This window comes from Ranitomeya variabilis, chromosome 1 (assembly GCF_051348905.1).
Source record: "Ranitomeya variabilis isolate aRanVar5 chromosome 1, aRanVar5.hap1, whole genome shotgun sequence".
In the NCBI taxonomy this organism is placed as follows: Eukaryota; Metazoa; Chordata; class Amphibia; order Anura; family Dendrobatidae; genus Ranitomeya; species Ranitomeya variabilis.
Window position 1 is genome coordinate 855605789 of NC_135232.1, and position 24030 is coordinate 855629818.

At 42.6% G+C, this 24030-nt stretch overlaps 1 protein-coding gene across 5 annotated transcripts in view; it reads right to left on the reverse strand.

Moving 5' to 3' along the window:
* FAM13A (family with sequence similarity 13 member A) overlaps nucleotides 1-24030 on the reverse strand; it is a 255579-nt gene that overhangs the window by 199656 nt on the left and 31893 nt on the right. For 4 of the 5 annotated variants that reach the window (XM_077277080.1, XM_077277061.1, XM_077277089.1 and 1 more), the window contains exons 2-3: nucleotides 7624-7813; nucleotides 200-409 (exon numbers count right to left, since the gene is read on the reverse strand). In XM_077277080.1, coding sequence (XP_077133195.1) covers nucleotides 200-409; nucleotides 7624-7813 — 400 coding nt within the window. Of the gene's footprint in view, nucleotides 1-199; nucleotides 410-7623; nucleotides 7814-12636; nucleotides 12796-24030 lie in introns of those variants that run through there. The other variant, XM_077277098.1, reaches the window with a different exon arrangement.

Consider the following 24030-nt stretch of genomic DNA (forward strand, 5'->3'; position numbering starts at 1 on the left):
TTTAAATGACAGTGCATATGTTCATTTTTTTAGCATACATTAAGCACTTTTTCAGGTGGAATCTGTGAGAAGAATAAGTCAAGTGTACATACCCAAATATAGGAATACTCTTAAGCAAACAATTTTTTTTGCCTCACATAAAAAAAAATAATTAGTACCTGTACTTTCTTTTAATTGGTTCAGACAAACTTCTACTTACCCTGGTAGATCTGAATGAACCTGGGTAGCATTGCAGTACTGATTACTCCATCTGGCATCTCTCGGAGGAATAGCTTAAGCAGACTAGCAGCAGAATGGACATCTCCATCCTCTGGCAATGTAACCTGCTCCCCATTTTCATACTTGACTCGTAGCTGTTCAACCACTTTGACATTTCCATTTATTCTAAAAAGGCCTTCTTGAGTCATCCCTGAAAACATACAACATTGAATATTGCTCTAGTATTATCACACATGATACAGTGCTAGTAAATATACACATTTAAGCAGACATGTTAGTACAAATAAGCGTGTGAATGATGCCTAGACAATTCTGACCATGCAGGTGTATAAAAATGTTGAAGAATTTAAGATATTCAGATATTTGAAATGCAACGCCAATTCCAAAAAAACACTGGGATGCAGCCATATTTTATTCACAACAGAACATATCAGAAGATGAGAGTTAGACACTTTTCCATTTCATCTGCAAAAAAAATCATTTCGAAATTGAAGTCAGCAACACATCTCAAAATAGTTAGGGTAAGGTTAACAAAAGGCTGGAAAAGTAAGTGGTACTAATGAAAAACAGCTAGAAGGTCAATTTTCAACCTGTGTATAAAATAGCATGTTAGAGAGGCAGAGTGTCTCAGAACCAAAGATGTTCATAAATTGGTGAATTTTTGACTATCTAAGACTAAAAATAGTGGAACAATTTTTAGAAGAATGCCCCTCAACATAAAATTGCAAAAACTTTGAATATCACACCATGTGCGCTGTTGACTGCTGACGTCATGCTGATTCACAGCCAGCTCCCTGCTGTATACCTGCTGGGAGCCAGCTGTCCATCGGAATGATGTCGGAAGTCACACCCCATCAACAGAGCAGTCTGTAAGTGGAAACGCTGCTCTGCTAAAAGATGCAGGTAGGAGAGGCCTTTCCACATCACCAATTATCTTCTGTTACAATACCAGTCAGAATACAGTGAACACCGAACAAGTTATCAATTATACAACCATGTCTTAAACTTTTACTCGATCATTGTCACATGCTTGACTGCCATCGTTAGAGGTGGCATTTTGTGATCGTATATTCTACACTGCTTAAAGGGGTTCTCTGAGAAATGTGATAAAAAAAATAAAGTATTTAAACACTTTTCTCATTACCTTTATTTAGCAATAATATGTGCTTTTTGTAGGCCGCTCTACTACACTGTCTAGATTTTAAAGATGGCAACTTCCATTCTAGTAGTGTCACCTGTCCCAGGGTAGATTGTATGAAGAGCGAGACAGATGTACTCTCTGCACTGCATTGAAACTGTCAGGCTGACCGAGATGGACGTTCATTCTCAGTCAGCTAAAGAAACGTGTTTATCTTCTCCTTTAGTCCGGCTCCACTCAGTGTCCTTTAAACCTAAGGATGAATGACATCGGGGAGATCAAAACATCCAACACCGCGGAGACACCATCACGTGTTTCTCAACGCAGTGATCCAGAACACTGCCCTCATCCCTAAAGGGAAATATGCAAATGCATGTAGAAAAGCCGCGGAGACACCATCATGTGTTTCTCAACGCAGTGATCCAGAACACTGCCCCCATCCCTGAAGGGAAATATGCAAGTGCATGTAGAAAAGCCGCGGAGACACCATCACGTGTTTCTCAACGCAAGCAATGAATAGCCAGGTCTTTCACCTGGAAGGAACAACCACGGGAAGGGCAGCATCCAATAAAGGAAAACCATCTATGCCAAAACATAGTATCCATCCACAGACAGCTGTTTCGGGGTATTTGCCCCTCATCAGTGTGGAGTAGGAACCTGGCTATTAGGAGCAGTGCCTGGTGAAGAGACTATAAATCTAAGGATGAATGACCTCGGGGAGATCAAAACATCCAACACCGTGGAGACACCATCACGTGTTTCTCACCGCAGTGATCCAGAACACTGCCCCATCCCTGAAGGGAAATATGCAAAAGCATGTAGAAAAGTCGCGGAGATATAATCTTCATCACCATTTTCCTACTCCACACTGATGAGGGGCAAATACCCCGAAACAGCTGTCTGTGGATGGATACCATGTTTTGGCATAGGTGGTTTTCCTTTATTGGATGCTGCCCTTCCCGTGGTTGTTCCTTCCTGGTGAAAGACCTGGCTATTCATTGCTTGCGTTGAGAAACACGTGATGGTGTCTCCGCGGCTTTTCTACATCCACTCAAGTGTCCTGTCAGGCTGGCTGAGAAGGCCGACAGGACGCTGCTCTCATCTGACGAATATCTTGAGCAGATGCCCGTTATGCAGCCTATCCGAATAGGTGTCCTCTGGATTCTAGGACGGGTGCACACTGATTTATGGCAGTTACCATCTTTATAATATTGACAGCGTGCACTAGATAAACCATACTGTTTTTGCTAAATAAAGGTATTTAGTAAAAAATTGTAATATATTTATTTTAAAACAATTCTCAGAGAACCCCTTTAAATGACCAGCTACTCATCTAAACCCAGCATTAAATGCGATCCCCTTTTTTTCCTGTAGCTGTCTGCAGGGTAGGGCTATTGTGTGACTAGGAGCATGTTCCTGAATACATGATTTAGATGGAGAGTTGTCATCCATAACGAAAGCTGTAAAACTCTATTTATTGTATGGTCAATGGTCTGGTTCTGATGAGGTATTAGACATTTTTACTAGATATAAAAATGCTTTAAGGCCATCTCGCAGATAGGCTACTTTCACACGACCGTATATATGGACCTGATGCTGCCGGGAAACAAGGAAATGACCTCACACGGACAACACTCAGACCAATGTTACTCAATTGGGCTGTTCAGATGACCGTATATCAACACTGAACAAATGACTGAATCCATTAATCTCTTCTGTATTTTGATTGATACCACCCACGTATTCAAGTCTATGGATGCACACAAAAAAAAATTGGATACATACAGATGACAAAACATCTGCTTTTTCTGGTTGAAAATTGGATGATTTTTTTCAAACACTTGTGTGAACTTAGCCATAAAGTGATGTCAGAATCACTTTAATGCAAAACTATGACAGTGCAAAAAAAGGGGCCAATTCAGTGTGTTGGTGACAGAATTCTGACTCAACACATCTTAAAAAGTCACAATTTTTTTTTACCAACTTAGAAGTTGTGCAGAGCCACGAAAATTTTTAGCGTACAGGGTGGGATGGCACGTGGCTAAGCCCGCACATCTAGTTCATGAAAAGTTTAAAATTTAACCAGAAATGTACTCGAGTCCATGAAACGTGTAAGGCGAATTGAATTTATCAAATGACCTCAGCTTCTAAAGCTTCTTTCACACTTCCGTTTTTACAATCTGCACAGGGTCCGTCAAAATGTTGAAAAGACGGATCCTGTGAAGTTTGTAAAAAACGGGTCCACTGGGCCCGTTTTTCTGACGGACCAATCGAGGCTATGTGCACCTGTTGTGTACGTGTCTTTGCAGCGGTTTTCCGCTGCGAAAACGCATACACAACACACCCCAGGTTAAAAATAATAAAAAAATAAAATAAAAAAATCGCAATATTCTTACCTTCTGGCGTCCCGTGCAGCGTTACCGATGCTCGTAATGCTCACGGCAGTTGGCGTTCCCAGTAATGCCTTGCGTGCAATTACGTCGCGGTCTCGTGTCATTTCGCAATGCATTAGTGGGAACGCCAGCTGCCGTGAGCATCGGTAACGCAGCGTGGGACGCCGGAAGGTGAGAATATTGCGATTTTTTTTTATTTTAAACATTATATCTTGTTATTATTGATGCTGCAAAAAACATTCCTCTGTGCATTGTCCCCGCCCGGACAGCAATTTTCCGACGGATCCAGTGCATGACGGATGAAACGTGTGGCCATCCGTCACAATCCGTCGCTAATACAAGTCTATGAGAAAAAACAGGATCCAGCAGAAACATTTGCTGGATCCTGTTTTTTCAAAAATCGACGGATTTTGACGGGAGCTTAAAGACGGAAGTGTGAAAGAGGCCTAACCCATCACACCCCTTGTATAAAGTCAAGCTTAGTGAATTGGGCCCAAAGTCTCCTGCATGTTCCTCCAATGCCTCCTCCTGGAGACACCTTGAACTTCTGGAGTCAGATCTGCTGTTGCATATTCACCCACAGCTTAGCAAACAGTGTGGCTCAGAAGTCCCTAGTAAAGAATCCCAATTAAACTAATTTCACTGGGAAATTCTCAAGTTCCTGTTAAAGGGAAATTCCAGAAACCCAACTATAAAGTCACAGTTTCTGGGTATTCTTTTTTGGTAGTTTCACTGTTTCTATTCTGACCTTAATGCAAATCAGCCATCTATACACGGATTCCCTGCTGGGCTTGTGCACATACGTAAAACTGCCAATCTAAAAAGGCAAAGCTGAAATGTAAATCTAGGAGATAGCACAGGAAGAGCCTTAACATCACATTACCTTGAAGCGGTTGTCCAGGATTAACATATGGATGATCTATCTTCTGGAAAGGTCATCAACATGAGATCAGTGGGGGTCCATCACCTGGCACTTTCACCATCAGCTAACTTGTTCTGGATGTGGCCGGACTCAAACTGCAGTGTTCCACCCTGTGCACTACTTCGATCTGGATTGTGCCCGAGAAGATATCAGATTATCAGTGATACCAGGTGTTGGACCCCCACTGATCTCACAATGATGATCTATCCAGTGGACAATTCCTTTAAAGTAATGGCAGTGCAGTAAAGTGCCAATTATCACATCTCTATCAAAATAAAGTGAAGGTTAAAAAAAAAAAGCCAAACACTGAGGAAATAGAACTGGTTAAAATGGCATGGAAAGCACGCAGCAGATGGGAAGATAATTGAAAGGTAACATGCATGTCTGTGGCAGCACATTTCTAATGTTCAAAGTGATCATTTCTACAAAGTTTGTCACCTAGCTTGGCACATGACCTGCCTTTTGGTTGCAGTTCGGCAACACTTTCACTTTCAGCTACAGTAATTTTCCCAGAAATAAATCACAGATCGCAGATAACCAGATGCAGAACCCTAGAGGAAGAGAACAAAACTTCCTTATATTGAGGCTTATGTATAAAATGTATTGTTCACATGGCAATATTTATCAACGAACATATGAAAATGACTGACTGCTGTCATGAGCTGCATGCTCAAAACCATCTCACCCTGCTCCTAGAAGATTTCATATGTGTATCAGCTATTTGTACCGAATATTTTGATTTGTTTTCTCTACTTCAAAATGTCCCACATATAAAACTATGCTGTATCTGAATTGTAAAGTGCTGCGGACTATGCTGGTGCTATATAAATAAAATTAATTATTCCTATATCTAAACAGCCCCATACGCTGCTTTCCTTTCCTGACATTTAGGCTGTGTGCACACGTTACGGAAAAACGCAAAAAAAACGCTTACTGTAAGTGATATCTGTAATTTGGATGTAACTCCTTCTCATGTACAGCACCACGGAATCAATGATGCTATATAAATAAATAAATAATAATAAGGGTTAAAACTTGACCAGCAATTTCTCTTTTTTCCAACAAATTTTCCAAAACCATATATTGTATTTTTTAGGGACCACATCACACTTGAAGTGATTTTGAGGGGTCTATATGACAGAAACTACCCAAAGTGACACCATTCTAAAAACTGCCCTCCCCCCCCCAAAGTGCTCAAAAACACATTCAAGAAGTTTATTAACCCTTCAGGTGCTTCACGAGAACTGAAGCAGTGTGGAATGAAACAATTAACATATACATTTTTTCATAAAAAATGTAATTTAGACCCAACCTTTTTTTTTATTTTCACAAGGTTAACAAGAGAAAGTGGACCACAAAACTTGTTGTGCAATTTCTCCTGAGTAGACCGATACCTCATATGTACTATTTGGGCACATGACATGGCTCGGAAGGGAAGGAACAGTTTGACTTTTTTGAATGCAAAATTGGCTGGAATCGATGGCGGGCACTATTTCACGTTAGGAGAACCTCTGGTGTGCCTAACCATTGGAAACCCCCCCAACAAGTGACCCCATTTTGGAAACCACGCCCCTCAAGGATTTTATCCAGGGGTATAGTGAGCATTTTGAACCCACAGGTGTGACACAATTTGATAACATCTGGTCATCATACTGAATATGTCGTCATTAGTGTTGAGCGCAAGTGCTTGCTACTCTAGTTTGCATCAGGTACTCGGGCATGAACCTAATATCGCGGGTGTATAGTGACATTCTCGAGCTTCTGCCCTGTTTTGTGGCTATTAGACACCCCCAAAAAAACATGCGGGGTGTCTGCGATACTGCATACCAGAGCACCCGATGCAAACTCGAATAGCAAGCACTTGCGCTCAAGACTAGCTGTCATATCGTCATTTTTTTAATTTTTATAAGCTTTTGAAAAACCTCTAATTCTAAATCCAACCCTAAAACATCCCTAACCCCAATCCTAACCCTAACACAATCCTAACCCCAAGCCCTAACCCAATCCTAACCCCGACCATAACCCTAACTGCAAAGAATGCAAAAAAATTATTTTATAATTTTTATCTAACTAAGGGGGGTGTCAAAGGGGGATTTGATTAACTTTTTGTTATTTTAATCACTGTAATAGGGTTTATCACAGTGATCAAAGGGAACCACTGGGAAAAATTTTCTAGTGTTGCCGGGTACTGGCCGACAGATCTCGGGGGGCACACTGCACATGCGCCCACCTTTTTTTTCCCAGAAAGATCATACGGAAGGTTCCGGGAATGGAGCAGGAAGGCCCGGGAATGGTGCTCAGGGGACCCCATTTCTCTCTTTTCTGATATGCTAGATCATGGCAGAGGAGAGAGAAATTAATTGTAAATCGGTGTTTTTTTTTGTGATAGTTGTTATTCGATGAATAACGGCGATAACATGACGGGACCGTAAAAAACGGTCCTGATTACGTTCTCCGGGGTCTCAGCTACCCTCGGTAGCCAAGACCATGGAAACTTTCCGATGCTGGGGGACACTATACCCTTATTTTTCAGCGCTGTTAAAATGCGACACTGTGGAATAAGTACCCTTAACTGCTGTCGTTAAAATCCGTATCGGTGGTCGTTAAGGGGTTAACTGAACTTTTATTTATTACCCAACATACTATGTTTTCTTACATTTCTGACTACAGGCTGTCTACAAGAGCCAAAGGAACTTTCGAAACTGCATAAATTGCCCAGAATTCTGGAGGCGAGTAACTTGCTAGAGGATATGACAGATTATGTGGATTTATAATAAATGGAATATTATTTAAGCAGGTAAGGTATGCTAAACGTATAGATATTCATTCTCTATATATGGTTTACAAAGAGAATATATCTCAATAATGGTATGATAATGTGATCTTTAAAGAAAAATACAGTTTCACACATTTCAGTGTTCCAGGTGAGTTCTTCTTTCAATAGAACTTACCTTCACTGCGTAAGTACTCCACGATGCTCCACACTACGGCTGGCACACCATTCATGACCAGACCCTCTTTATGCAAGTCTTTGAGTGGAACTCCAAAAAATCTCTTACAATGCTTGGGGGGTTGTCCTCTTCCAGGCCGCACTACCACTTTTTTCATATCTTCCTTCAGCCTCACAGCAGCTTTGCTTTGCTTAAAGGAGCAGAGGAAGAGAGAGCAGTCATAAGCAGAAACAACAGGAGGTTGCATTTCTGGCCTGAGCTTTGGACTCAGAAGTTCAAGCATTTTGGGCCATAACAGAAATAAAAACAAACAAGGCAATGAGACGGGTGTTACTGATCCCAAGTAAAATATGTGTTGAGACTGGGAGTGATCTTTTCGCAGTAACACACAGGCAAGCAGGGGGCGGTGCACTCACACAACTTCCCTGTATCTAGGAAATCAAGAAGGCTTTTCTTTCAACACAGTTGTCTCCAAGCCATATTGCCACAGTAACCTCTGGGCGGAACTAGGAACCAGTCTACAACTCAATTCTCAGCTATGTCAACTCCCCGACAAGGTCTGTTGGTGCTGCAGATTCAGAGTTTGAGCACAGGACTGGATGCTGGACAGGAAGAGTGTCCTCCAGGAGCTAAAGTGGCATCTCTAGTCCTAATCTTCCTGCTTATCTAGAACAGGAATCATTTTTTTCACTCCGTAATCACACAAAGAAAATTATTCCTACTTCTATAGGACATACTATAGAAGTAAAAAAATACTGTTTTCTATAGTATGTAAAAAAATAGTATATACAATATATGCGATAATATACATTAACTGCAACGCTACTGGTGTACTCTACCCCAGTTCTTGCCAATGAATTGCTAGTGCTCAGGGAACTGTCATTTTAAGAGTTAACCGAGGGAAATAGGAAGATAAATTTGGATAAACTAAACACTTTGGATAATAATCACCACCTTTGTTTTGTAGTCTTGATACTGTTGCCTTTTTTTAATACCTTGAGTACAAGTAAATTAACTTGTTTATGGCATCTCCAAGACAACCACAGGCAATTTACAGGAAATTTCAGCTACTACACTGAAAAGCCAATGTAATTGTTAGTACCCCCCCTTGCGGTATTGCCGCACATTGTGGCACACTACTGCAAGATACACATGCACAAGGGATCAGTGATGCCATATCAGTATTTAGCTCACCCGTACACCCAGTGGTTTGTGCCAACACACACAGTTTTACCAATAATTGCCGCAGCTTTGCGATGTGGTATTCTGGTGTGTGGTTTGTAATGATGAAGCTTTTACTTTTAATCCCTTTCCAACATATGATCTACATATACGCCAGGTGGGAAAGTGTTCACCATGTCTAAGGACAAGGTAACCATGTATAGATTATTGTCGCTGGTCATCTTAAAGGGGTTGTCATCCACTCATACAGCCCCTTCTAAAACAAGATATTCCCCAGTGTAAAATAAAAATAAAGATACTCACTTCCTGCATTGGCCATCCAAGTGATGTCGGTGTTCGTTAAGGTGTGACATTGGCTGCAGTGCAAACGCTGTATAACAATCAGCAGTCACTAATGGGCAGAAGCCCTCATATCTCCCACAGATGTTCAAGGTTCATCCTAAAGAACTGGAGTCCATAGCAGCCAAGGATTAACAGCAACACTCACATGGCAACGTTATGCGAGCCCCAAAGAGACCTGGCACTGCCATTGATGGAACAGCAACCGGTGCTGGAAGCATCTATTATTTTTATTTTACACCAGGAAATATAGTATTTAAGAAGCGGTGGTCTGAGTAGAGGACAATCAATTCAGCAGCCGGAAACAAATTCAATCTCCTAACCTCCCATTTCCTGATCCCAGCCCGATGAACTACTCTCTCAGCAATATGCGCATCCTGCAACTGATAAGCAGTGATGCTTGAGCATTCCTACTCACATCATTTCACTGCCACACTGGGAGCTGTTCCGTGACACACATCACTGATTGCCATCCATCAGCCGTACTTGCTCAATATACATAGATGTGTGTCCGTGTGATCTGCATATATGTATGTGATCAGTGTATACAGGTGTGTGCTCTGTGTATATACATGTAGATATGCATGGTCTGTATATGCAAATTAATTACCTATTCAGAGAGGAAGAGGACTTGAACTACAGTGGCACCTACTGACTTTAGGATTGCTACTTCTAATTATTATTATTATTATCTAGCACCATTAATTCCATGGTGCTGTACATGAGAAGGGGTTACATCAAAAAAAAAAATATATCACTTCCAGTAAACAAACTAACAATGGCAGACTGGTACAGAGGGAAGAGCACCATGCCCTTGCGGGCTTACATCCTACAGGATGGGGAAGGAGACAGTAGGTCGGGGGATGCAGTAGCTCCGATGGCGTTGAGGTGGCCATGTGGTCATTACAATATTGACCCTTTAACAAGCCTTGCTATATGAGTTAGTGCGACAGTTGTGAATGTGGACCTGGAGCGGCATAACTAAGTAACTACCTAGTCTTCACTAGAGCCTCTCATGGTGAGGATAGGCTTGTTTTTTATGGTAGTCACCAGGTACAACTTGAGGGCAATCCCCGGATGTGCAACAGCTGACCAGTGGGTCAAATGCAAAATACGAGGCACAGAGGATAAAGACAGTGACATGGTAAGGAAGTTCGAGGTCAGGGCGGGCAGCACAAGTTCAAATTACGAAGCCGTGTCAGGAGCGGAGGTATCAGCACAAATGAGTGCACAACCTAGGTCAGTAACAGGAGAGTTAGAACAATAAAGCACCTAGACAAGGAACTAGAAACTACTGCACTAGAACCTAAGCTCAGGCAAGGTGTGGAGGGAGGAGTTGCTTAAAATATCCACTGCTGGCAGGGGATAGGCCAGGGAAACAAAACTGTACAGGACACAGTGGCTTTAAATTCCTACAGAGTCTGGCTGCGCCTCCCTATGGTGGAGACTCTCCTGCAACAGAAGGAAGTAGCAATGCTGGAAGTATTGCAGGAGGGAGCTCAGCAGGATGGTTTGATACTGGGAGGAGCAAAGCAGTGAACGCAATGAGTAGGACAGCATTTACAAACCATGCAAGTCACCAGCACAACACTTAAGTTTGTTATCTGTGTATGCGTCAATGTGCTTTTGTCATTTTTACATTGCTGTGCATTAAGACCACTTTTAGGGGCAGTTTTGCAGATATCGCCTGAAAAAGACAATGTACTTGCACATACCCTAACAATGGAAAATATAAAGTGGGATATGTACCAAATTATATGTACCAGAATTCTGATACGATATACACCAAAAATGGTCTTTCCTGACTTTCATGCATCACATACCGCATTTTTTTGACTATCAGAAGCACCGGATCATAAGACGCACCTAGGTTTTAGAGGAGGAAAATTAGGGAAAAAAAATTGAAGCAAAAAACGTGGTCAATTCCTTACTTAATATCCCCTATCCTGGTATATATGGTCCAGTCATCCCCATCTTGATACACATGACCCCCTCATCCCTATCCTGGTATGCATGGCCCCCTCATCCCTATCCTGGTATGCATGGCTCCCTCATCCGTATCCTGGTACGCATGTCCCCCTTATCCCTATTCTGGTAGGAATGGTCCCCCTCATCCCTATCCTGGCAGGAATGGACCCCTCATCCCTATCCTGGTATGCAGTGCCCTCATCTCGTCTTAGTATGCATGGTCCAATCTCTGTCCTGGTATGCAGGGCCCCATCTTTAACCTGGTATGATTGGCTCCCATCCCCATCCTGGTATGCATGGTCCCATCCTTATCCTGGAACAATTGGCCCCCACAACCCATACTGGCATGCATGACACCATCAGAAAACATAAAAAAAAAAAAAAAAACAATTACACCTACCTTCATAAAGCAGCTTCTGGCATTGGAACAAGACGCTGCAAGGGAGCGCAGGTAAGGTAAGTATAAGTTGTTTTTTTTTTATGTTTTCTGATGGGCTCATGCATACCAGGATGGGGATGGGGGCCAATCATATCAGGATCCTATTAAAGAGAAATTAATATTCATTGCCCTCCACGCCCATGGGCGTGGAATGCAGTGAATGTTCATTTCTCTTTAGCAGTGAGACAGGAATTAGTCGCAGCAGCCGGCTCCTGCCTCTGTGACCCGCTGCTTTGCCACTGCCGCTCCTCCACCACAGCCAGAGCAGGTGCAACCAGTCTATAAGACGCACCCCCCCCCCCCCCATTTTCTTCCACATTTTTGGAGGAAAAAAAGTGCATCTTATTGTCTGAAAATATGGTATGTATTATGTTATTTAGGAACTTCCTACTCCTTATTCAACAAAGGGGCAGATATTTACCAAAAACAGGGTGTGGCCTACACGTGACAGAGCAGGAAGAAACATGCACACATTTCTGGTGCAACTAATATGTGGTATAAACAAACTTAGTCACTCTTTAGATACACCAGATTTGTCAAACAGCATGAATCACAGTGATATATTTGGTACATTGTAAGATTGTCTAGTTTGCACTGTGTAAGAAATAAATATGCCTCAAAGCGTTTTACTCCCTTCTACCACACCATGGTTTGCATTCAAATTTGACCTATGACAGCTATTTTGGAACTGCCAGGCTTCGAGTATTTTAAAGGACAAGATTATCACTGCAGACTGAATTTGTATGTCTGCACAGGAATATGTGAGATTACAAGATCTCATTTACTCGCTGGTAACATAGCTTAAACTACTACTTCTACACTTGCTAAGATTATCTGAGACCCATGTAGTAACCATGGGGCTTGTAACACTGATACCTGCTAGAAAACAGCATACAATGTAAATATCATAGGACTAATTAGAGTAACAGTTTCCTAGTAAATATTTCATTATCCCTGTTTTCTAAGCAAATATTTATCATGGAGTGTTTATGGAAGCAGACTAGCATCATATAGTCATTTTATCCAGAACTGGGAGCAGCTAACAGTGCCAGGCTGTAATGACTCACAGACATGTCTATACTCACACATAAAGTAAGTGCTCCAGCCCCCATCCTTTCAGGAAGCGTCTGGAAGGACTGCTGTATATGAGAAGATGAAATTAATCCACAATCTGCTTCTTGCAATGCTCCAACAAGCCCTTTCTGGACAGGACTAGTAACAGGAGGCATGGGGAAAGCTCTCAGTATGCATAGCATACACTTCTTGCTCCCCACGATTTACAAGCATGCACATGGCTGAGAAGAGCAGCATCCTGGAGAAACCTGATCCCGAGGCAGCTATTGGTAATAAGCTATGGGTCATGTGACAAAAGCCTAAACCCTATTAGTATAGACTTGCCTTACAACTGCACGAATGCTTAGCAATGTCCCAGAAGAAGGGTGAGGGATTTAATCCCAGCTTCACAATAGTATTCATTGTATTAGAAAACAGCCAGAACAGATTTCAAAGTGGACGCAACCTAGCATCAAGTTTTTCTCTTAATTATTTCCACTGAAATAAAAAAAAATTAAATGCAGACAAGTGATTCCATATTATAACTATCATTAGAATTCAGCCTTTCGTTGATTGTTTAAAAAAAAAAAAAAAAAAGAAACAAAATGATGTATGTTTTTAAGATGCATTTTTCAAGCACGCTATATGGAAACTTCACAATTAATAGATGATGTGCTATTCTGGCTAAAGGCTCGGCTGCAGCTGCCTCGTCTCTTGCTCGACATCATCTGTTGAATTTCTAATGGAAAATCCTTTTGTTCTCGGTGGAGGTAAGTGGCTGTCGAAGGAGTCTGGAAAGGTCTCTCTCAGAGAACACTGGAGCCCTCAGTCAAGCCAAGCGTTCTTGTGTATGGGGGGCGTTTGGATAGCAGTCGGCCATTTGGCTGACAGATGTCTAATGTCTATGTGGGCCTTAAAGGGACTCTGTCACCTGAATTTGGAGGGAACAATTTTCAGCCATAGAGGCGGGGTTTTCGGGTGTTTGATTCACCCTTTCCTTACCCGCTGGCTGCAATATTGGATTGAAGTTCATTCTCTCTCCTCCGTAGTACATGCCTGCACAAGGTAATATTGCCTTGCGCAGGCGTGTACTATGGAGGACAAAGAATGAACTTCAATCCAATATTGCAGCCAGCATGCAGCCAGCGGGTAAGGAAAGGGTGAATCAAACATCCGAAAACCCCGCCCCTATGGCTGAATATTGTTCCCTCCAAATTCAGGTGACAGAGTCCCTTTCACCCCGAACCCTTTTTCGGTTTTGCGTTTCTGTGTTTCGCTCCCCTTCTTCCCAGAGCCATAACTTTTTTATTTTTCCATCAACAAGGCCATGTGAGGGCTTTTATTTTGCGGGACGAGTTGTACTTTTGAACAAAACCATTGGTTTTACCATATTGTGTACTCAAAAACGGGAAAAAATTTCCAAGTGCGGTGAAATTGCAAAAAAAAAGTGCAATTCCACAACTGTTTGTTTTATGTTTTTTTTCACCATGTTCACCAAATACTAAAACTGACCTGCCATTGTGATTCTCCAGATCATTACGAGTTCATAGACAGCAAATATGTCTAGGTTCTTTTTTATTTAACTGGTGAAAAAAAAATCAAATGTTTGTTAAAAAAAAAAAAAAAAAATTGCAGCCTATTTTTCAGAATCTCGGGTTGGGTGAGGGCTTATTTTTTGCATGCTGAGTTGACATTTTTAATTATACCATTTTGTTGCAGATACGATCTTTAGATCGCCCGTTATTGCATTTTAACCCCTTTCCGCCAGTTGACGGAATAGTACGTCAGCTGGCAGCATCCGCCGCTTGGAGGTGGACTCCAGCGGTGAGCCCACCTCAAAGCCGCAACATATCAGCTGTTTTCAACAGCTGAGATGTGCCCGCAATGGGCGCGAGCGGAATCGTGATCCGCCTGCGCCCATTAACTAGTTAAATGCCACTGTCAAACTATGACAGTGGCATTTAACAAGCGCTGCCGACCGCGCGGCCGGAAGTACGCGCACCGCTGACCCCCGTCATGTGATCGGGGGTCATCGGTGCATTGCCATCACAACCAGAGATCTCCTGAAGACCTCTATGGTTGTTGATGGCACTTTGCTATGAGCGCCACCCTGTGGCCAGCGCTCATAGCAAGCCTGTAATTCTGCTGCATAGAGGTGATCTGTGCATCATCTCTATGTAGCAGAGGCGATCGAGCACTGAATGCTTCAAGCTTCCCATGGAGGCTATTGAAGCATGCCAAAATTTAAAAAAATGTATTTAAAAATATAAGAAAATAAAAAATATATAAAAGTTCAAATCACCCCCCTTTCGCCCTAATCAAAATAAAACAATAAAAAAAAAAAAAATCAAACATACACATATCTGGTATCGCCGCATTCAGAATCGCACAATCTATCATTAAAAATAAGGATTAACCTGATCGCTAAATGGCATAGCGAGAAAAAAAGTCAAAACGCCAAAATTACGTTTTTCTGGTTGCTGCGACATTGAATTAAAATGCAATAACGGGCGATCAAAAGAACATATCTGCACCAAAATGGTATCATTATAAACGTCAACTCGGCACGCAAAAAATAAGCCCTCACCCGACCCCACATCACGAAAAATGGAGACGCTACTTGTATCGGAAAATTGTACATTTTTTTTTTTTTTTTTAGCAAACTTTGGAATTTTTTTACCACTTAGATAAAAGAGAACCTAGACATGCTTGGTGTCTTAGAACTCATAATGACCTAAAGAGAATTATAATGGCAGGTCAGTTTTAGCATTTAGTGAACCTAGCAAAAAAGCCAAAAAAAAATAAGTGTGGGATTGCACTTTTTTTTGCAATTTCATAGTACTTGGAATTTTTTTCCCCGTTTTCTGTTACATGACATAGTAAAACCAATGGTATTGTTCAAAAGTACAACTAGTTCCGCAAAAAATAAGCCCTCACATGGCCATATTGACGGAAAAATAAAAAAATGTTATGGCTCTGGAAAGGAGAGCGAAAAACTAAAACGAAAAAAGCTCCGGGGGTTAATGCAATGCTGCGGCAACAAAAAAAAAAAACAACTTAATTCTGGCGTTTTGACTTTTAGCGATTGGGCAATTCTGAACATGGTGATACCAAATATGTGTATGTTTGATTTTTTTTATTGTTTTATTTTGAATGGGGGTGATTTGAACTTTTGTAATTTTAAAAACATTTTTTTTTTTACTTTTGGCACGCCTCAATAGTCTCTGTGGGAGACCAGAAGCTGCCATAACCTGATCGGCTCTGCTACATACAGGCGATGATCAAATCGCCCGTATGCAGCAGAATTGCTGACTTGCTATGAGAATGCAGGTGCGATATATCACAGCAATCTGCGTCATGTATGTTAAGGACTGCATGCAGCAGCAGAGGAGAGGGGTGGAAAGAGTGAACCGACCGGATGGACCCTATTAGCATACATCGCGGGAGAAATATAAAAGGTTTTTATGGGTGATACATAGGGAGTCAGGGGGTTACAAAAGAGTTTAGGGAATGCATAGCAGACACTGAATAAAACCATACATACTTTTAGCTGATAGGAAAGAAGTGGTGATAAGTTCCCTTTAAGGTGGCAGACATTAAGCGACAGAGGTATTAGTCCACCTAAAACTGTCTCCTGAGCCTAAAGGAAATGTATCGGATTGCTTAAATGGGGACCGAAGTACCATATTTTTGGATTAGAAGATGCTCTATTTTTCCTCGAAAATGTGGGTGCAGGGTCGTTTTCAGAGATCTCAATTTGCACATGCACCGCCTCCGGCGGCCATTTTCCTGAAGTCCACAGCAGGGAACTGAATGGGAAAAGGTACTCCTTTCACTGGCGCGGACATCTAATGCATAGCCCCACTCCTGACGCCACCGGCCTCCTGAAGCAGCGACCTTGCCTCCTGTGAACCCGCTCCACTGCAGCTAAGCTACTGTTAAAAACAGATTATAAGACACCCCCCCCATTCTATTTAAAAAATATTTTTTCCTATTTTCCACCTCTAAATTTGGGGTGTGACTTATAGTCCGGAGCAAAATACGGTTTTCCGTCTTTCTTTAATGTAATTTGTATTTTCTTCTCCATCCTGCATCATCCGGAGGAAAGACTCAACATATTGTTCTGTTCTTGACCCGTGGAGCTTGGGCCTTTATTCTGCATCAGGATTCTAGATCTTTCCTTGGGTTTTTCTGAATCAATGATTCAAAGGTTGGTTCAGGGAACTCATAAAGTGGAGGATTACTGCTCTCAGTTCAGACATTTGGCTGTGAAAACTCCTGTAATGACTCAGCCCTCTGCAGTCAACTCTGCCAGGGTTTTTCTAGCCAGATTCGAGATATGACGGTTTATAGTCCCTCCTTGTTGTCTATAGAAGAAGCTATGTCACTGGCAGTGCGTTTAGACAGATATCTTAGGTAAGGGGAAACGTTGCATTTTCCCTGCAAATTTTAGGCTGTGTTTTACAGTATCAGTAAAAGCTATAAGATTTCAGAAACCTCATGCACACACATTGTTTTTTTTTCCCTGACAGAATTGGAAAACATCTCCATTTTTGAAAACTGCAGCATGTCACTTCTTTCAGTGTTTTTTCACCCATAAAAATCAACGAGTAAGCAAAAATACAGCAAAAAACGGACATGTCAGGTTTTGCTCCATTTTTAGTGAAAAAAAAGCATGTACAGCAGTATGTGAAACCCATTTATTTTTGTGATTTTCCCAAGTCTAAACCACAATGTCTTGGTCTCCTCACCTGAGAATGGCAGTATTAGTACAGTGTAATTAAATTAGTGATGCGTACAAAGTAAACATTAGCTGACCAAGGTATGAAATTATACAATACCTGACCAACTCAAGGGCTGAGCAAAGAGTGAAAGTAAAGAGTGTCCTACAAACTCCATTCTCTGCCAATTTATTGGGTAAACTATTCCTGACCAATTCACCTCCTCCTGCTGTTAAATTTGTAATTATGTATTTTTTCATGAATACATATGAACTTTTTTTTATTCAGAATAGTCACTTTTTTATTTTTTTGACATAAAAATCTTTTTCCACATAACAACTTGATGAAAATAACTTTTTTTTTTCTTTTTTTTTTTTAAACAAAAATGGTTTTAGGCTATGTGCACACGCTGCAGAATGGTGTGTGGATTTTTCCACACTGATTTTTGTAAAATCAGAATTACAGCAGATTTACCGAGGTTTTGGCGTGGATTCCACCTGCGGTTTTACACCTGCGGATTGCTATTGAGAAGCAGGTGTAAACCGCTGCAGAATCCACACAAAGAATTGACATGCTGCGGAATATAAACCATTGCGTTTCCGCACGTTTTTTTCCGCAGCATGGGCACTGCAGATTTTGTTTTCCCATAGGTTTACATGGTACTGTACACCTCATGGAAAACTGCTGAGTATCCACAGCATCAAATCCGCTGCGGATCCGCAGCGTGTGCACATAGCCTTAGGGCTGTCCCACACGTCCAGATAATTCCGGTACCGGAATAAATCGGTACCGGAGTTATCCGTGTCCGTGTGCCTGGGAACTCACGGAGGCCATACGTGCGGCACACGTGTGCCACCCGTATGGCGAGTGGGTACCACACGGAGCGTGTGGTACCCACTCTGCATGGTGCTGAAGCTGCGATTCATATCTTCCCTGCAGCAGCGTTTGCTGCAGAGAAAATATGAATAGTGTTTAAAATAAAGATCCATGTGTCCGCCGCCCCCGAACCCCCCCCCCCTGTGCGCCCCCCCCCACCCCCTGTGCGCCCCACCCCCCACCCCCTGTGCGCCCCCCCGCTGGTCAGAAAATACTTACCCGCTCCCTCGCTGCTTCCTGGTCTGGCCGCGGCTTCTCCTGCATGCGGTCACGTGGGGCCGATCATTTACAGTCATGAATATGTGGCTCCACCTCCCATAGGGGCGGAGCCGACTATTCATGATTGTAAATGATCGGCCCCACGTGACCGCATACAGTAGGAGGCGCGGCCAGACCAGGAAGGAGCGAGGGAGCGGGTAAGTATTTTCTGAGCGGGGGGGCGCACAGGGGGTGGGGGGGCGGCGGACACCTAAATCTTTATTTTTAACACTATTCTTCATATTTTCTCTACAGCAAACGCTGCTGCAGGGAAGATATGAATACCGGCTTCAGCACCATGTGGGGGGGACAGCGCTTACTGTAGCGCTGTCTCCTGCACGCACACGGACCCCAGACGGAGAATGTCCGTGTGAGGTCCGTGTTTTACGCGGACCCATTGACTCTATTGGGTCCGTGTAAAACGTGCGCTCCCACGAACACTGACATGTCTCCGTGTTTGGCACACGGAGACACGGTCCGCAAAAAATCAATGACATCTGAACAGATGCATTGATTTTTATGGGTCTACGTGTGTCAGTGTCTCCGGTACGTGAGGAAACTGTCACCTCACGTACCGGAGCCACTGACGTGTGAAACCGGCCTTATGGTTTCACATATGTCTTGCATTGGTGACGTGTGTTCATGCTTCTGTGGTGAAAGCAAAGTGGAACTTAGGGATCCCGAAAAATGCAGAAAAACTGCTTCTTTACTGCCAACAGAGAAGGTTTTGCCTGCACAAAAAATGCAGCAAAAACGCAATGTGTGAACATAGCCTAAGGGATAAGAGCACATTTGAAGGCGTTTCAGTGACTTCTCCTCTCCTATTGAGGCAGGAGAAGCTGTGGAAATTGGGGCCTGTAGAGAGTCCAAGGAGGGAACTGAGCATGGATTACCTGTTCGTCTCTGTCTACACTGCAGTAGAACGGGTCATGAAATGATTCAGTCTTTTAGATACAATTAGGGTATGTGTCCACGTTCAGGAAACGCTGAGTTTTTGATGCAGCGTTGAGCAGCATGCATAAAAAACGCAGCGTCCAGATGTTACAGCATAGTGGAGGGGATTTCATGAAATCCTGTCTCCACTATGCAGTAAAAGACGCATGCGGCACACTCGAGAAAAGTCACATGCGGCGCGTCTTTTAAGGACGCAGCATGTCCTTACATTGCAGAAAAAACTCAAGGACAACGCAGGTGACCTGCCAGTGACCTCAGGTGCAGATTTGGTCCTGAAGCACTCCCAGGTCTTTTTCATTGACGGTTTTGCCCAGAGTTTTAGAATTAAGCACATAATTATACATCTTATTACTTCTACCCAAGTGCATGACCTTACATTTATCCCCATTAAAGCTCATTTGCCATTTATCAGACCAAGCTTCTACTGTAGTTTACATAAATCATCCTGTAATATATTACTGTCCACCTCTGTATTGACTACCCTGCAGAGTTTAGTGTCATCTGCAAATATTGAAATTCTACTGTCAAGGTCATTAATAAATATGTTAAAAAGAAGAGGGCCCAATACTGACCCCTGTGGTACCCCACTGCCAACCGCGACCCAGTCTGATTGTGCTCCATTAATAACCACCCTTTGTTTCCTATCCCTGACCAAGTTCTTAACCTACTTACACATATTTTCCCCTATCCCCATTATTCTCATTTTATGTATCAACCTTTTGTGTGGCACCGTATCAAAAGCTTTTGAAAAGTCCATATACACTACGTCCACTGGGTTCCCTTGGTCCAGTCCGGAACTTACCTCTTCTTAGAAATTGATCAGATTAGTCTGACAGGAATGGTCCCTAGTAAACCCATGTTGATAAAAGAATTTCTTAAAAAGGTAATGAGAGAAAAATAAGAACTTATTGATGGGTCATTCCATGTCAAGTGAACCAATGATTTTTACCCCAAAATTTTTAATTCTTTTGAGATTTTGTTATTTGGTAATAGTGTGTCAGAGAATGCAAAATGTGAAGAAAAAAAAAATTCTAGATATTTTTTTTTTATTGATTTTCAAAGTTCGGAAAGAGTGTGAATTTTGGTCTTGCCTGCCTTTACATTTCTCCTCATAACTCAGGCTAGAAAAGAGATAAAGAAACAAAATAAACACCATTCTACTCAGAACTCTACAGGCATTCACCAGATATGTATTTGTTAATATTTTACCTATGCAAACAAAAATTTAAAAGGCATTTCTGAAAAAAAAAATTTAATTTAAAAATTTTAAATAATGCACAAGTGCCCACTATGCTCCTAGCCACATCTGTACCAAAATACAAGTTGGGATCATGATGGAATCATATTTAAAAAAATAAAACTCAGTGTCAAATCGAAAATCTTGGATTCAGATCTGTTCAGCCTGTGGTCTAAAAGTGTGGGGCCTATATTTGCCAAATAATCTATGATTTTTAGATACTACTGTATTATTTTATTATGTTAAAGCTTAGAAGCAGGAGAGGACAGAGGAGAAAGCTTTGTTAGGCCATGTTCACACTTTGCGGTTTTTACCGCGGAACCGCCGCGATTTTGATGCTGTGGGTCCGCAGCAGTTTCCATAGCGTTTCCATTTACATGTAAACCCTATGGAAACCGCAAACCGCTGTGCACATGCTGCGGGAAAAACCGCGCAGAAACGCAGCCGTTTAAAACCAGCAGCATGTCACTTTGTGCAGAATCGCTGCGATTCTGCACCCATAGGAATGCATTGAACCGCTTACTTCCCGCATGGGGCTGTGCCCACGTTGCGGGAAGTAAGCGGCTAATGTGCGGGTGGTACCCGGGGTGGAGGAGAGGAGACTCTCCTCCAGGCCCTGGGAACCATATTTGGGGTAAAAAAAAAGAATAAAAATAAAAAATCATGTTATACTCACCTCTCAGCGCTGCACGCGGACAGGACCTGCGGTGACGTCGCGGTCACATGACTGTGACGTCGCAGTCACATGACCGTGACGTCACGAAGGGTCCTTCTCGCACATCATCTTTGGAACCGGACCGCCGGGTGCAGCGCCGAGGAGATCTGGACATCAGAGAGTGAGTATAACCAATTTTTATTATTTTTAACATCACTATTGATGCTGCATATTGCTGCATATGCAGCATTAATAGTATAGGCGGAAACCCGCAGCGGAAACCGCAAAACAAACCGCGATAAATCTGCAGGGATAACCGCAGCGGTTTTACCCTGCAGATTTATCAAATCCGCTGTGGGAGAACCCGCAGAGGGACGCCGCAAAGTGTGAACGTGGCCTTAGGGCTCAGCCTGAGAATGAGCAGGGGTAGACAGTGAATGCAGAGCAGATGACAGGCCGGAAGTCCGAGCCTCCAGAGGCCATATTCACACCAAATCTTAACACCCAGGCAACTCCTCAAATGGAGGGAGAAAAATATTCTTAATATCAGTTCATGTATTGTACAAACCAGGACTACGAAGAGGAGGAGCATTTGTTAAAATATCGTACTATCATACACGAAGCAGAACCCATCAAAGGGACTCAGCAATACCACACTGTCATCCCATGTGGTGAAACAGAAATAAAACAAGGATTTTTTCATTCAGCAAAGACAGTGAAGTCCATGAAGGCGGCACAAGATTGGCAATGGATGACATAACTGGTTATGTGACCTGTGAGTATGATTGGCGCTGGTGGTGGCTACTGTACTCTCCAAAGATTGTGAAAATGAAGACGTAGAAGACTTTTTTGCACCTTCTGGTCCAGCGCTATCCTTTGTGTATCCAAGAAAACTAGACATCTTAAAAAAGTTAACAAAAATCAGATCTTAAATCAGGTGGAGCCGAACACCATGACAGGCTGTACATACTCTGACACAAAAGGAAACGGCCATTGCTAGTAAGCACTTATGGACAAGATCACATTTCACCCACTAGTAGGGACAAATTGACAATAAAAGGCCAGTTTAAAAACCTACTATTAATTGTTTGATTAGTTAATATTTTATAGAACGAGGATTTAACTACTGTACTATTCTTAATAATAATATAATAATAATAATAATTTTTATTTATATAGTGCCAACATATTCCGCAGCGCTTTACAAATTATAGAGGGGACTTGTACAGACAATGGACATTACAGCATAACAGAAATCACAGTTCAAAATAGATACCAGGAGGAATGAGGGCCCTGCTCGCAAGCTTACAAACTATGAGGAAAAGGGGAGACACGAGAGGTGGATGGTAACAATTGCTTTAATTATTTGGACCAGCCATAGTGTAAAGGTACCGTCACATTAAGCGACGCTGCAGCGATATCGACAACGATGCCGATCGCTGCAGCGTCGCTGTTTCGTCGTTGTGTGGTCGCTGGAGAGCTGTCACACAGACAGCTCTTCAGCGACCAACGATGCCGAAGTCCCCGGGTAACCAGGGTAAACATCGGGTTACTAAGCGCAGGGCCGCGCTTAGTAACCCGATGTTTACCCTGGTTACCAGTGTAAATGTAAAAAAACAAACACTACATACTTACATTCCTGTGTCTGCTGCGTCCCCCGGCCTCAGCTTCCCTGCACTGTGTAAGCGCCGGCCCTAACAGCAGAGCGGTGACGTCACCTCTGTGCTTTGCTTTACGGCCGGCACTGACACATTCAGTGCAGGAAGCTCTGAGCAGCAGCGCGGACGCCGGGGGACGTGACAGACATCAGAGGGTGAGTATGTAGTGGTTTTTTTTTACTTTTACAATGGTAACCAGGGTAAATATCGGGTTACTAAGCGCGGCCCTGCGCTTAGTAACCCGATATTTACCCTGGTTACCATTGTAAAACATCGCTGGCATCGTTGCTTTTGCTGTCAAACACAACGATACACGCTGATCTGACGACCAAATAAAGTTCTGAACTTTCAGCAACGACCAGCGATATCACAGCAGGATACTGATCGCTGCTGCGTGTCAAACACAACGATATCGCTATCCAGGACGCTGCAACGTCACGGATCGCTATCGTTATCGTTGGAAAGTCGTTTAGTGTGAAGGTACCTTAAGGCTCGGGTGTTCATGTAAAGCTGCATGAACCTGTTAACTGCCTAAGGGTACGTTCACACAGGACTTTTTTGCTGCTTTTTTTTGCTGCTTTTTTTAATGCTAATTTAGGTGCGTTTTTTTGGTGCGTTTTTGGTGCGTTTTTTGGGTACGTTCACACAGGACTTTTTTCCTGCAGATTTTTGCTGCTTTTTTTATGCCAATTTTCAGCTGCTAGGACACCTCACAATGGCTCTTCACACCTTACTACCAGGAACTCCCTCACAATAGATCACAATCAGGACACCTCACAATGGCTCTTCACACCTCACAATGGCTCACAATGGCTCTTCACACCTCACTACCAGGAACTCCCTCACAATAGATCACAATCAGGACATCTCACAATGGCTCTTCACACCTCACAATGGCTCACAATGGCTCTTCACACCTCACTACCAGGAACTCCCTCACAATAGATCACAAACAGGACACCTCACAATGGCTCTTCACACCTCACAATGGCTCACAATGGCTCTTCACACCTCACTACCAGGAACTCCCTCACAATAGATCACAAACAGGACACCTCACAATGGCT